We start from the raw sequence: 16,240 nt of genomic DNA, 5'->3' as shown, positions 1-16,240 counted from the left end.
AGAAGACACACTGAAAGCTTTCCCCCCTCTTTGAAATAACTGACAGCTGTCACTACGGTGTAAGTGAACCTGACAGCTCTAACACCGTCACCAGCCCGCCTACTCAAACTTTCAACCAATCCCTGTCACTCTCCCTCAACCAAGCACTACCACTCATCTAACAACTGAGAGATCCGCTCCGCCCGCGTCTTGCATGCCTCCGCCCCTCTTGGGGTGGACACTATCCTAAGTGCCAGGCAGAGCCTGCCAGAGCTAGAACATTTATTCGCAGACCCTACCTCCAAATCAGACCACTCTTTCCTCTCTCTCCCAACCGCATGGACATCCCCGAGTGCCACCTCCAACTCGTCAATGCCAGCCTGAACTCGACCAAAGACCTCACCCACAACGCATACAGCAATCACCAGCAAATAACCCACAGAGACACACATTACAGATTTAAACAGGGCACCCACACAGCATACCAGCAGACTCAATCCTGGATGAGCCCCCACAATGTCGCCCCCCCCCCCCCCCCAACCACCCTCAGGGTCGCTCGGCTCGCTGTCGTCTGGGGAAACCGCCTCGGCCCCACCAAACTGGATAATTCATTTGGTGTGGATGCTGTGTGATGTACCCCACCCCGCCCAAATAACAGACAATACACCAGATGCAATTAAATGATTTACAGTTTATAAATATTACTGGAACTATATAATTAAGAGAGAATAAAATATAAAAGGAAAATAAAAGGTGCCACACTTATCAAAGTTCAATCTCTTCGTGCACAAAACAGTTGGAGCTCAAGGACCTTCTTCTTCACCCTGCAACCCCCTCGGACCACCTCACCCGGCCGCCTGGGACCAACAACGGTGGTCGACCAGACACTCCACACGAGTCCGTCTCCGTCTCCTCTCCTCACCGAATGCCCCTCTCGGGGTCTGACCCCGTTAACGGACATCACAGCACCTGGTCCATCCTCTGTCTCGCTCTCCCGCCTTCTGCCCCAAAACCCCGCGCATACAGTATCTTAAAATACACCAAAACCATAACAACTATCCCAATTGGTTAATAGCACCCTCTTATCACCCTCTAAACCAAAACAAGCTGCTAGCGCAAACTTTCTTAGCGTTTAACACAACAAAGCCGCATTCCCCACATTAACATAACAAAGACACCATTTTAATTAGCCTCCGCAGTAACATAAAAGTCAAAACCCCCTTACACTTATAATCCAGAATTGAGACAAAAACAAAGAGAATTCCTGCCATTTGGGAATTGCAGCATGCTCATTATGTGTTGCTAATTTACTTATTATCTGTATAGATTTGTTAAGTATGCCCACTGAGAAAGTACCTCAGGGTTGTATGTGGTGACATGTATGTACTCTTGATAATTGACTTTGAACTTTGAGTGGTCTGCGTATGTGAGCAGATATTGTCCGATACAGTGTGCAGTATTACGGTTTGTCTTAAAGGTTGTTATATTTATCTTTCTCATTCACAGGTAGCAACGTTCCAAAGCCTGAATCCAAAGTAATAGATACAGGAGGAGGATTTTTTTTGGAAGAGGAGCAGGAAGAGATACAGGAAGTAAATAAAGTTATACATCAACCAGGTATATTTAGATCTAGTATTCTAAAATGCTACTTAGAGATTATTTAAATGAAATGTTACATTACCTCATGAGTACTGAGGTTTGCACAGTATTATCTCTATATTGGAGCAAGTATTCCATTTTGTACCTCAAGGTTTAGGATATCTTGCCATTTCCTTGGCTGATGTGGCCAGTGGCTAGTGTGACTCTACCAAGGATGGGGCAAGAGGTGCTTGTTGAAGCATGTAAGAGAGTTGTTTGAGAAGCAATACACTCTTTCTGTTGTGCTGGTGTACTGGAAGTCACTGGCCAGGAACCCCCATGTGTTGGTGGGGATATTGTAAATTGAAGTCAAGCCCTGGTGTTTGTACCTAAAAGACACATATTCTCCGTACCTTTTTATTGCCCAGGTATAGGCTACCACTTCAGAATAACATCGTCTCTTGCTCAAAACGTGAATCTGTCTTCACAGGACCTGTTATGGAATTTGATTACTTATTGTGTGAAGAATGTGGCAAAGAGTTCATGGATTCATTTCTCAGCAGTCACTTTGATCTTCCAGTCTGTGACAACTGCAGGTATTATTGGTTTATCACTGTGGTGTGGGAATGATATGTTTTTGTGGGAGGAAGTATTCGTATATAACATGAAAATAGAGTATTTTGATGCACGGAAACTGTGGAGGTCTGACTGGAAGGGTGAACATGATAAATTATAAGAATATGATGGCTTTTGTAGATTGGGGGGGGTATTACCCCACAGAGTAGATTTAATAAAATTAGAAATACTCTGGCTATTAACTATAATTTTTTGTGAGAGGTATATTCCAAAGATAGGAGATTTTTTTTTTTGGCTGTGAACTTCACTGGCGAGACCACTATTTATTGCCTATCAGCAGTAGCCTGAGAAAAGCTGAACCATGGGTAGTGGCTTGCTATTGGATTTCTTACCAGGTCAATTAAAAGCCAACCACTTGGACATGAGGAAGTAACAGTTAAAAACAAGGGACAGAAAGGCACTCTATTAAACAGATAAATGGGTAGATGGATTCATGGCACAAGCACAAGTATAAATAAATAGGTATTAAAAGATAGAGATATAATTGCAAATTAACCAATGTCTGAAGAGTAAAAAGGAAGAGTAGGATCTCTAATAATAAAGGATGGGATAAGATCTTGGCCCAGCAAATCAAGAAGGGCAGTCAGTTTTGGTGGAGAAACAGAGTGGTAGAAACATTGGTAGGCGCCTAGACAGCAGGACATTGTGCAGATCAAAAAGTTGAAGCACTTAAGTGTTGAGGAGTTCTATCAAAAATCAACCTATAAACAAAGGCTACTATAGATACAGAGAAAGCAAAAGCTAAGGTGGGTCCTTTACAGACAGAAGGAAAAATAAGATTGAGGAATAAGATTTTTATTTAATTTTTCTGCTGTTTCCTTCCTTCAAGGGAAAAATTGCAAGAAGTCAGCTGCAAGTAGTAAAGAATAATATTCTAGATCACTGAGCAACTGCAAGAATTAGTATTAGTTTAAAAAAGGTTTTGGAAAAATTAATGTTGATATTAACCTGTAAATTAGTAATATTTGGGTAGGGTCAACATGAATTCATGAAATGACAGTATTAATCAGAAGTCTTACAGATTTTTTTACATTGTAACTAGCAGAATAGATAAAAGGGGATCAGTGTATTTGAACTTTCGGAAGGCCTTTGATAAAGTGTCAAACGTGGTTATCAAACAAGATTAGAGTACACAATTAGGATTAATATAGTCATACAGTGCAGAAACAGACCCTTCAGCCCATCTAGTCCATGCCAAACTATTTAATCTGCCTCGTCTCATCGACCTCCACCTGGCTGATAGCCTTCCATACCCCTCCCATCAATGTGCTGTACTCTTGCTGCAGAAAGCTAATTTTCATGGCATTTATAACCTGTCTACACTCTGTGTAATATACAGGCAAAGATTATTGAGTGATTAATATATGAATAAACACTCCTTTTCTGGTTGGGTGGTTTATGACTTGTGGTGCTAGACCCCCAGCAGTTCACAGTGTCTTTCACTAATTCAGACTGAGGGGGTCAAGTATATTGTATCACATTTGCTGTTGATAAAGCTGTTTGGTCATATGGCCATGCGGAAGTTGAATCCGGATAAAGTCACTCAGAGACTGTATAAGTATTCTTTATTCAAAGTACCCGGGGCTTACTCAGTTCGTCGCTCAAACGGGAACAGTCTCTGACTGTCCTTCCCGGTCCACCAACTAACTCACAATTCCCCTTACAGAATGGATGTAGTCGTTCAGATACCCCACATACATACCAAGCTGGAGTCAGACTTACCTATTGTTTGACAGTACCAAGAGACAAATCACAGAATAGGCATAGTGGCCTAATACACAAAACAGACTGGAGCTGTCCTATCTCTACGCATGACTGCACAAGGAGATAAGCATCCTGAAACCCTAGCTGGCTACCTTCAAGAAGAAATATTGCTCAGCATTGAAAACCAAAATTCGCACATCTGTTGATCATGAAGGTTTTTTCAGAAAAACAGGCTGCTATTGTTTAACGAAATGTTAACCCTTTTAATACTTTATCAGCCATGGCAGAGGCTTCAAGATTTAGGTGGTGAATGGGTGAGATCTTGGAATATAATGGAAAAAAATGTTAGATTATCCACTATGGTAGAAAAATTTCAAAAATGGTAAGATGGTGTTCATAGTCTCTCTGTATATGAATCACTGAAAGTTAACAATCATGAATAGAGCGAACAGTTAGGAAAACAACTGTGATGTTGGTCTTTATTGCAAGATTTGAACACAAAAGCAATTATGCTGTACTGCAATTTTATTGGGAACGTGTGCCTGAGAGTTAGAAGAATGAGAAATGATCTCATTAAAACAGACAAATTCTTATGGAGCTTATCAGGGGTAAGTTGAGGGAGGATATTTCGTCTGGCTGAGATGCATGGAATTAGGGTCTAAGTCCCAAAAAAGAGATTGGGAGATCAAAACTCCTACACCTGCAGGGTAGTACATCTTTGGAATTCCCTTTCCAAGGGGCATGGAGATGGCGCAGAAGAGTAGTACTCAGGTAAAGCCTGAGTCATGATTTTATTGAACGGGCATTTTGTTTCTATATTCAGATCCTAAATTGGCTTCTGAAAGATTTAGCAGTCGGTGGGGTGGATCTCCATCCCGATTTCGTGGCTGTAAAAGCCGTGAAAAATTTTAATAATTTAACTCTTTTTGACATTGAGATACTTAAATTAAATAAAATGAATCTTTAAAAAAAAAGTTTGGTAAAATGTTATATGAGTTAAAGTGTTTAACTCATAAATAACAAAATGCAATGCCTATATTTAAAAAAAAGTGTTCACCCCTGCCCCCCCCCCACAGAAGTTTTCATGTTTTATTGTTTTACAACACTGAATCACAGTGGATTCAATTTGGCTTTTTGACACTGATCAACAGAAAGTGACTCTTTCATGTCAAAGTGAAAACAGGTTTCTACAAAGTGATTTAAATTAATTAAAAATATAAAATACAAAATAATTGATTGCTTAAGTATTCATCCCCCCTTTAATATGACACACCAAATTATCCCTGGTGCAGCCAATTGATTTTAGAAGCACATAATTCATTAAATGGAGATCACCTATGTGGAGTCAAGGTGTTTCAATTGATTGTAGTAAAAGTACACCTTCACCTGTATTTGGAAGGTCCAACTGCTGGTGAGTCAGCATCCTAGCAAAAACTACACAATGAAGACAAAAGAACACTGCAAGCAACTATGCAAAAAGGTTATTGAAAAGCACAAGTCAGGAGATGGATACAACAAAAGTTCCAAGTCACTAAATATCCCTTGGAGTACAGTTAAGTCAGTCATCAAGAAATGGAAAGAATATGGCACAGCTGTAAATCTGCCTAGAGCAGGCCGTCCTCAAAAACTGAGTGACCGTGCAAGAAGGGGACTAGTGAGGGAGGTCACCAATAGACCTGTGACATCTCCGGAGGAGTTACAAACTTCAGTGACTGAGATGGGAGAGACTATGTATATAGCAACTGTTGCCTGGGTGCTTCACCAGTCGCAGCTGTATTGGAGAGTGGCAAAGAGAAAGCCATTGTTGGGGTAAAAAAAACACATGAAATTTTGGCTAGAGTTTGCCAGAGGCATGGAGACTCTGAAGTCAGCTGGAGGAAGGTTCTATGGTCCAATGAAACCAAAGTTGAACGTCTTGGCCATCAGATTAAATGCTATGTTTGGGGTAAGCCAAACACTGCACATCAACACAAACACACCACCCCTACTGTGAAGCATGATTGTGGCTGCATCATGCTGTGGGGATACTTCACTGCAACAAGCCCTGGAAGACTTGTGAAGGTAGGGGGTAAAATGAATGCAGCAAAATACAGGGAAATCCTGGAGGAAAACCTGATGCAGTCTGCAAGGGAACTGCAACTTGGGAGAAGATTTGTTTTCCCAGTAAGACAATGGCACTAAGCTTAAAGCCAAAGCTACACTGAAGTGGCTTAAAATCAACAAAGTTAATGTTCTGGAGTGCCAATTCAGAATCCAGATCTCAATCCACTTGAGAATTTGTGGCTGGACTTGAAAAAGGCTGTTCACTCATGATCCCCATGCATTGACAGAGGTTGAGCAGTTTTGCAAGGAATTGGGAAAAATTGCAGTGTTCAGATGTGCAAAGCTGATACCTATCCACAGACTCAAGGCTGTGATTGTTGCCAAAGGTACATCTACTATATACTGATTTGAATGAGGTGAGTAATTATGCAATCAGTTATTTTGCATTTAATAATTGTAGAAAATTTAGACCAATCTATCAATTTGTTTTCACTCGAGTCTTTTTGTTGATCAGTGTCAAAAAAGCCAAATTAAATCCACTGTGATTCAATGTTGTAAAACAATAAAACATGAAAACTTCCAAGGAGGAGTGAATACTTTTTATAAGCATTGTAACTTTCCAATTTGCTAACCATTGCTATTGAAATCAATGGAGATTAATGTGAGGGATTTTGGAATCTGTGTAGAATAGAGGCACAGCCATCCATCATTTATCAAGTTCAGTATTTGCATAGAAATTCTGAAGACTTCAGGCTGACGTCCGGCACATCAGGCTCAATGAATTTTTGAGATGCGCAGGCACTTGATAGTCAATTGATTTAAAATCTGAGATTGTTTTTTTTATATTTTTTGTTAAAGAATAATCAAGTGGGAGACTGGAGGATTTGGAAAACTTTAAAAAGTAACAAAGAACAACTAAACAGGAAATAAGGAAAGGGAAGATAGAGTATGAAAGTAAAGTAGCACAAAATATAAAAACATAGCAAAATTTTTTTATAAAATATATAAAGCAGAAGAGGATGGCTAAAGCCAACGCAGGTCCCTTGGAAGACGAGAAGGGGAAATTGATATTGGGTGATAAGGAAATGGCTGAGGCATTGAACGACTATTTTGTGTCAGGCTTCACGGTGGAGGACACGTCTAATATGCCAAAGAGTGATGTTATGGACGAAATGGGAGGTGAGGACCTCGATAAAATCACTGTCACTAAAGATAGTGATGAGCAAATTAGAGGGCCTGAAGGTAGATAAGTCCCCTGGTCCTGATGGGATGCATCCAGGGGTGCTGAGGGAATTGGCGGAGGTTATAGTAGATGCATTGGTAATCATTTACCAAAACTCTAGACTCTGGGTAGGTCCCGGCAGATTGGAAGACAGCAAATGTCACGCCATTTTTTTTAAAAAGGATGTAGGCAAAAGACTGGCAACTATAGGCTAGTTAGCTTAACATCTGTAGTTGGGAAAATGCTTGAAGCAGTCATTAAGGAAAAAATAGTGAAACATTTAGAAAGGAGTGGTTCCATTAGATAGATGCAGCATGGATTCAGAAAAGGCAGGTCCTGTTTGACAAACTTACTGAAGTTCTTTGGGGACATAATGAGTGCAGTGGATAGAGGGGAACAGGTGGATTTCCAGAAGGCATTTGATAAGGTGCCGCACAAGAGACTTATAAATAAGTTACAGATGCATGGAGTCGGAGGGAGTGTATTGGCATGGATAGTGGACTGGCTAACCAGTAGAAGGCAGAGAGTTGGTATAAATGGGTGTTTCTCTGGTTGGCAGTCAGTGGTGAGTAGGGTGCTGCAGGGGTCAGTGCTGGGCCCCCAGCTGTTTACCATTTACTTTGATGATTTGGAAGAGGGGACTGAGTGTAGCACAGCGTAGCAAAATTTGCTGATGACACTAAACTGAGTGGAAAAGCAAATTGTACAGAGGAGGTGGAAAGTCTGCAGAGGGATATAGATAGGTTAAGTGAGTGGGTCAAGGTCTGGCAGATGGAATACAACGCTGGTAAATGCGAGATCATCCATTTTGGAAGGAATAATAGAAGAGCAGATTATTATTTAAATGATGAAAGATTGCAGCATGCTGTTGTGCAGAGGGACTTGGGAGTGCTTGTTCATGGATCATAAAAAGTTGGCTTGCAGGTACAACAGGTTATTAAGAAGGCAAACGGAATGTTGGCCTTCATTCCTAGAGGGATTGAATTCAAGAGCAGGGAGGTCGTGCTGCAACTATACAGGGTACTGGTGAGGCTGCACCTGGAGTACTATGTGCAGTTATGGTCTCGAGGAAGAATACACTGGCTTTGGAGGTGGTGCAGAGGAGGTTCACCAGGTTGATTCCAGAGATGACAGGGTTAATCTATGAGGAGAGATTGGGTCGCCTGGGACTGTGTGTGGCCTCCGTCGGTCGTGGTTGACCATGGGTACTGCGCCTCTGGTAGTCACTAGTTTGTCGAGCAGTATCGACTGTGACTATTGAGGCCGATCCTGGAACATCGGGCTCTGCCACAGTTGCTGCATGTGCAGAGCATTGTGGAATTGTCCGCTGTCTGCTGTGCTCTCCACTCCTCAAACTGACTCAGGATCACTCTTTCACCTTGCTCTAGGTGTTGCTGAAGAGTACCTTGCCATTTGTTGCGGTCATCTGCTGTACCCTCCCAGCACTGTGTTGATTTTTAAGGCTTTCATGTCGCACTTGCAGAGGTCCTTGAAGCGAAGCTGGGGTCTACCAATGTTCCTCTTGCCTGTTGCTAGTTCTGTGTAGAAGTTGTCCTTTGGCAGTCTACCATCCTTCATTCGATGGATGAGGCCTAGCCAGCGCAGTCTGCGTTGTCTTAAAAGCGTGAAAGTTGTGGGAAGTTCAGCGCGGGAGAGGACCTCAAGAGTCTGGGACCTTGTCTCTCCAGGTGATGCCGAGGATGCGGCGAAGGCTGTGCAGGTGAAAACTATTGAGTTTCCTCTCCTGCTTGGAGTAGATGGTCCAAGTCTCACTACCATACAGGAGGGTGCTGATAACACATGAATTGTACACAGCAGTCTTGGGTCTTATAGCGAGTTTCAGATTCTCCCAGACCCGCGAGGAGAGTCGAGCAAGGATCGATGTTGCTTTGCCGATGCGCCTATTGATTTCAGCATCGAGGGAGAGAGTGTCGCTAATGGTCGACCCCAAGTATGTGACCTTGGGGACCACTACTAGATCCTAATCGTCGATGGTAATGACTAGTGTCTCCACTACGTTCTGGGCAAGGACATTTGTTTTCTTTAGGCTGATGGTAAGTCCGAAGTCCTTGCATGCCTTAGAGAAGCGGTCCATGAGAGTTTGTAGTTGCTGTTTGGTGTGGGAGGTTATAGCAGCGTCATCAGCAAAGAGCATGTATACTCTCTGGAATTCAGAAGAATAAGAGGGTATCTTGTAGAAACATACAAAAAATTGAAAGGGATAGATAAGATAGAAGTAGGAAAGTTGTTTCCATTGGTAGGTGGGACTAGAACTAGGAGGCATTGCCTCAAGATTCAGGGGAGAAGATTTAGGACAGAGATGAGGAGAAACTGTTTTTCCCAGAGAGTGGTGAATCTGTGGAATTCTCTGCCCAGAGAAGCAGTTGAGGCTTCTTCACTAAATATATTTAAGATACAGTTAGATAGATTTTTACATAGGAAAATTAAGGGTTATGGGGAAAAGGCAGGTAGATGGAGCTGAGTTTATGGACAGATCAGCCATGATCTTATTGAATGGCAGGGCAGGCTTGATGGGCCGGATGTCCTACTCCTGCTCCTATTTCTTATGTTCTTGTGTTCAAGGAATATTGTGTAAAGCCACTGTACTTGTACTATGATCTCATTAAATGATAGAATGGGCTAGTGGGACTAAATGGCCTTTCACTCTTCTCGTGTCTTTATCAGTGAATATTCTTTGATAAAAAGTCATTCATACTCATTTTCTTCTTGGGGCTTTGGTTTGATCTGTTGCAAAAAGGTAAACATTAGATACTTCTGCCACCAACCAAAACCCCATTAACAACTTTTCTGATTTAATCACAGAGATAATGAAGAGAAACACAAACTAATTACCCGAACAGATGCAAAGCAGGAATTTCTGCTTAAGGACTGTGACTTGGACCAGAGAGCTCCTCCCCTCAGATTTATTTTAAGAAAAAACCCACACAATACTCAATGGGGTGAAATGAAACTTTATCTGAGGCTCCAGGTCAGTATATTACTTATTGTTTACTCTGCAAAGAAACACAATGCACATAACACACTTTCTGGATATGGTGAAGGGGCCCCAAGTTGCTAATTTCCAAAGAGAACAAATTTACACTTATCATATAAAAAATGCTAATTTGAGCTGAAGCTATGCTTGATCATGCTATCGTATTAAAATCAGTTCAGGTAAATGGACGTTTACCTTATCTTTTATTCATGTACGATTTGCTAATTTCATTAAATATTTCTGAGATTCACAGCAGTGCTCGGTCAAGACAGACTGGAGAACTCATCTAGTGAGGCTTTATGGATGGAACTGAGGAATAAGAAATTTAGGACCACGTTAATGGGACTATATTGTAGACTACCCAATAGTCTGTGGGATTTAGAGGAACAAATTTGTAAAGAGATCGCAGACTGTTGCAAGAAACATAAGGCTGTAATAGGTGATTTTAACTTTCCACATATTGACTGGGACTCCTATACCGTAAAAGGATTAGATGAGATAGTTTGTCAAATGTGTTCTGGAAAGTTTCCTTAATCAATACATAGAAGTCCCAACGAAAGGGAGTGTGCAAAGCTTGATCTCCTATTAGGGAATGAGACAGGGCGGGAGACAAAAGTTTGTGTAAGGGAATATTTTGCATCTAGTGATCATAATGCTGTTAGTTTCAAGGTAATTGTGGAAAAAGAGTTGACTGGTCCTCTGGTTGAGATTCTAAATTGCCAAAAGGCCAATTTTGATGGGATCGGGCAAGTGTGATTGGGACAGGCAGCTTTCTAGCAAAGGTGTACTTGGTAAGTGGGAGGCCTTCAAAAGTGAATTTTTTAGGAGGACAAAGCTTGTATGTGCCTGTCAGAATAAAAGCCAAGGGTAACAAGTTTAGGGAACCTTGGTTTGAGAGCTATTGAGGCCCTGATTAAGAAAAAAGAGGTGCATAGCAGGTATAGGCAGGAAAGAACAAATGAGGTACTTGAGTATAATAAATGCAAGAGAACACAAAAGTCTGGTTGCTGTACCAGGTATAGGTGAAAGAGAATCCTAAGAGCTTCTATAGATGTGTTGGAGCAAAAGGATTGCAAGGGTCAAAATTGGTCTATGTGTGGAGCCTAAACAGATGGGGGAGATCTTAAATGGATTTTTTGTATCTGCATTTATGAAGGAGATGGACATGTTCAGTAGAAGTGAGGCAAAGCAGCAGTGAGGTCATAGACCCTATACAGATTAGAGGAGGTGTTTGCTGCCTTGAGGCAAATCAAGGGAGACAAATCTCCAGGGCTTGAAAAGGTGTTCCCTTGGACCCCGTAGGAGGCAAATGCAGAAATTGTAGGGGCTCTGGAACAGCGGTCCCCAACCACCGGGCCGCGGACTGGTACCAGGCTGCGAAGTGTGTGTGACCGGGCCACAGGCTGCGAGCCGCGAGGAAACAATATGATTTGGCGATATGAAATGATGAGTCAGCTGCACCTTTCCTCATTCCCTGTCACGCCCACTGTTGAACTTTAACACACGCAAGGTCATCAGTGACCCAAGACGTGCAAAGGAATGGGTCCATGACCTATTTGTAAATGTTTCCAATGAATCTTCCATGTCAGCGTGGGAAAAAGATCAACTCCTCGAGCTTGCAAGTGACGGTGGGCTGAAAAGTATGTTTGACATAACATCTCTGCCAGCATTCTGAGATAGCCACAAAAGCACTGAAAACGTTGCTTCCATTTCCAATATCATATCGCTATGAAACGGAGTTTTTTGTGATAAATGCAACAAAAACTAAATTGCAGAATAGACTGGACATAAGGAACCCCCTTCGAGTATCGCTGTCTCCCATCACCCCTCGATAGGACCGTCTTGTTGCAGGGAAACAAGCCCAGGGCTCCCACTGATTCAGCGATGTTGGTGTGTTGCGATGATTTTATATGTTCATACGAGGAAAATATGTGCTGTGTGTTTAATATCCAAACGTTACTTAAAATGTTATGATGCTATTGACTTATAAGTGACTTATAATTCAGTGGCCCCCAACCTCCGGGCTGCGAAGAATGCAGCGGTGGCCGGAATGCACCCAGCACATCTTTAAGAAAAAAAGCCAAAATAAACAAGCTAATTAATTAGGTGCCACCCGGCACCTAAATGTCGGCCCAGATCAGAGGCGATTGCCGATTGCGTCGCCTCTGATCTGGGCCAACATTTACATGCCAGGCAGCACCTAACCAATTAGCTTGTTTGTTTCGGCTCTTTTATTGAAGATGTGCTAGGTGCGTTCTGGCCACCGCTGTACCGCTGCATTCTTCGCGGCAATGTATCGGCCTGTGGCCCGGAGGTTTGGTACCACTGTTACAACTGACGTATCACTATATTCATGCAAGGAAAATATGCGCTGTGTTTAATATTAAATTTGTTAGATAAACCCCTTTAGAAACGAAATTGAGTGTATTAGCCACTTATAAGTGACTTATCACCTATATTCCGGTCATGATTAACACCCACCCCGCCCTGCCCCCTCCCCCCCCACCCGGTTGGTCAGTCTGTGGTGCAAAAAAGATTGGGGACCCCTGCCCTAGAAGAGATATTTAAATTTTAAATCATCCTTAATGACAGGTGAGGTACCAGAGGATTGGAAGATAACTAATGTTCTGCGTTTAAGAAAGCCCATAAGAATAAATCGGGAAATTAACTGCCGATGAGCCTGACTTCAATAGCGGGCAAGTTATTGGAAGGTATTCTGAGAGACCAGATATTTAGATAGACAGCAATTGATTAGGGATAGTCAGCATGACTTTGTGCATGGTAGGTCATGTTTAATCAATCTTATGGAGTTTTTTGAGGATATTACCAGGAAAGTTGAAGGAGGCAAGGCGGTGGATGTCTACAGGGACTTCAGACAAGGTCCCGCATGGGAAGCTGGTCAAGGTTTAGTTGCTTGGCATTGAAGATGAGCTAGTAAGTTGGATTAGACATTGGCTTTGTAGGAGAAGCCAGAGAGTGGTAACAATGGTTGCCTCTCCGACTGTAGGCCTGTGACTAGTGGAGTGCCGCAAGGATCGGTACTTGGTCTGTTGTTGTTTGACATCTGTATCAACGAACTGGATGTTGATGTAGTCCACTGAGGTTGGGTGAAAGTACAATTAGAGTTTGTGGGTTAAGGTGAAAGGTGAACATGAGGGGAAACTACTTTACTCAGGGTGGGGAGAGTGTGGAATGAGCTGCCAGCGCAAGTGGTGGATACCATTTTGATTTCAACGTTTAAGAGAAGTTTGGATAGGTACATGGGAGAGGTACAGAGGGCTATGAAATGGAGAATACTTTTAACCTATATCACACTTGAACAGATGAGGTCACTGTATACTAATTTTTGGAGAATTGAAGAGGAAACACCCACAGAGGGATGAAAATCCATGCTTGAGTGCTGCCTTTCTCCAGAAGATGCAGTGGTCCATTTTCTTCATTCATTGTAATCATGTTCAGAGTGGGGAGGTGGTGGTGAAGAGTTCCAGGAAAATGTTTGATCCAGCAGCAATGAAAGAACAAGGATGAGTGTTTCCCTCAGCACAACATTTAATTTGGAATGTTTCAATGCAATGGCTGCCCTTGGGAAGGTGTGACATAGCGACTATGGTATGCCCACAAACACAAGAGATGCTGAAGATCCACAGCAGCACACACAAACTGCTGATTGAACTCACCATGTCAGGCAGCATCTATGGAAATGAATCAACGAGTGACATTTCAGGCTGAGACCCCTCATCAGGACTGGAAAGAAAAGGGGAAGATGTCAGGATAAGAAGGTGAGGGTAGGGCAAAGAGGACATGCTAGAAGGTGATAGGTAAGCCAAGTGGGTGAGGGAGAATGTAAAGGGCTGGGGAAGAAAGAATCTGATGGGAGAATTGGAAGGTGGGGCACAAGGGGGATGTTATAGGCAAGTGAGGAATTAGGGGAGGGGGAAATAAATTATCTAGTTGGAGAAATTAATGTTTATATCATCAGCATGAAGGCTATCCAGATGGAATATGAGGTGTTGCTCCTGCAACCTGAGAGTGACCCATCGTATCAGAAAATTGCCATGGGGCTGGGGATAGGAAGTAAGATGGTTGACCACCAGGAAAACTCATCTTTTGCAAATGGAGTGGAGGCAGTGTTTGAGGAAGTGGTCGCCCAATTTACGTTGGGTCTCAGCAATGCAGAAGAGACCAATACAAATACAGTGGCTGACCCCCATCAGATTCGCAGGTGAAGTGTTGCCTTATCTGTAAGGACTGCTTAGGGCCATAAATGGAGGTGGGAGAGGAGGTGAATGGGCAGGTGTAGCATTTCTGTCATTTGCAGCGATTATGCCAGAGGAGAGATTAGTGAGGAGGGATGAATGGACAAGGGAATCACGGAGGGACTGTTAATAAATTACCATTTACCCTAGATGATACCCAACTTGTGTTGTTACAACTGCACTTGTGTAAGTGAATAGAATTCAGCCCCTTTTGCTATACAAACCTTATTTATACCCCTCTCCTCAATCTACCCATTCTTTAAAATGCTGCAACAACTTCAATATCCTAACGTCTTCATTAAACAAGCAGGAGGACTCATCGTTCTGCTTTTGTTTTCAGGTAATAAGACGGTCCCTAGAAGTGTGGGGTAATGAAGAAGCTTTGCAGCAGGCCAGAGAAGCACGGCAAGAGAACAGAGAGAAGATGAAGCAAAAGAAGTTTGATAAAAAAGTGAAAGGTGAGTGAGCTTAGATTAACTTCCATATCCCATAGTAGTAATGAAATCTGTACCTACGCACCAGGTCATTAGAAGCTTGTGAATATAGCATGGAATGCTGCATTGTAGAAAGCCACAATTTTATCTAAGAAAAGGAATTCTAACAAATAAATCAAGTCACCACTTTGCTACGGTTCTAATATGGATGATATTAGAACAATTAGTGCCCTCAACTTTTAAAACTTGCTTTGCTCTCCATTTTGAAAATAATAGCAGAAATTCCATGATAGTTGGCAACTCATGGTTTATTTACAATTTATAAAGCATCAGCAGTTTGCATCTTTCCTACAGTTATGAGGCTGTCAGCCTGTGTAATTGGGTCTTACCTGTTTGTAGAGCTTCGCCGAGCTGTGAGGAGTAGTCTGTGGAAAAAGGAATCAGCTGCACACCAACATGAATATGGCCCTGAAGCATATGTTGAAGAGGATGATGTGTACAAGAAGACGTGTACAGTGTGTGGCCACCTTCTAATATATGAAAAAATGTGACCTGATCTAATAACTCTTGTATAAAATATACAGATTTGTCACTTCAATAATTGTATAGTTTTTTATTTTTAATAAATCATGAATTTGTGTGGCGTTGACACTTTAAGTATTTTTAGCATTATAATTGTCTATTGCAGTATTTCAAATTACTTTGTCACACCCACAGATTCTGAAGCACTGAACTGGTCCTGTTATTAAATTAGTAGAAAACCACAGGATGGGTGATCAAATCCCACCATAATGCTTTGAGAATATGAATACGCTTTAGTTGTGAAATTAGATGGTATCAGTAAGTGCCCATGAAGCTATCAATTTATTCATATGGCTGCTAATTGAATGAATTGGTGACACTCTTCACTGCTTCAGCATTGCAGATAAACTTTGTAAGACTATTGTAACTCCAGAAAGGTCTCTTCAACCAGGAAGCAAGTGATAAGAAGTTGAGACCAAATAGCAAATATTGTTGGTGGCTGTGTCTAATTCAATCCCTGCAGACGAGGCAAGCATTCAGATAGTTTTTGATTGGGTTGGGTAATAAGTGGAAATACAGGTGACTGCTTTGAAACAGCCGTTAGCAATATTGACAAATACTAGAGTAGAATTTGTGCTAGAGCAGTACCTGTGTTCAGGTAACAATATTATATCAAGGAAAGAAGACAGGTCTTGGCTGGAAGAGAAAGACAAATATTATTGACACACAAACATGTTCTTGAATCAATGCACCTGCATGACCAGGCAAGGTGACAGCAACACAACAGGAAGTTATTCAATCAATTGTGTTTACAGAGCAATACCAATCTCTTCTTTTACTATGGCCCTGCATAACATTCTCTCTCACATGC

General features: G+C 42.0%; 1 protein-coding gene across 2 annotated transcripts in view; it reads left to right on the top strand.

Moving 5' to 3' along the window:
- Positions 1–15,498, top strand: part of xpa (xeroderma pigmentosum, complementation group A) — a 35,315-nt gene extending 19,817 nt beyond the window's left edge. For both annotated transcript variants that reach the window (XM_072281812.1, XM_072281811.1), the window contains exons 4-8: positions 1,486–1,596; positions 2,048–2,153; positions 9,986–10,151; positions 14,754–14,871; positions 15,247–15,498. In XM_072281812.1, coding sequence (XP_072137913.1) covers positions 1,486–1,596; positions 2,048–2,153; positions 9,986–10,151; positions 14,754–14,871; positions 15,247–15,398 — 653 coding nt within the window. In that variant the 3' untranslated portion in view covers positions 15,399–15,498. The remainder of the gene's footprint in view (positions 1–1,485; positions 1,597–2,047; positions 2,154–9,985; positions 10,152–14,753; positions 14,872–15,246) is intronic.
- Positions 15,499–16,240: the final 742 nt, after the last annotated feature.

This window comes from Mobula birostris, chromosome 17, assembly GCF_030028105.1.
Source record: "Mobula birostris isolate sMobBir1 chromosome 17, sMobBir1.hap1, whole genome shotgun sequence".
Classification (NCBI taxonomy): domain Eukaryota; kingdom Metazoa; phylum Chordata; class Chondrichthyes; order Myliobatiformes; family Myliobatidae; genus Mobula; species Mobula birostris.
This window is presented reverse-complemented; position numbering and strand designations above follow the sequence as displayed.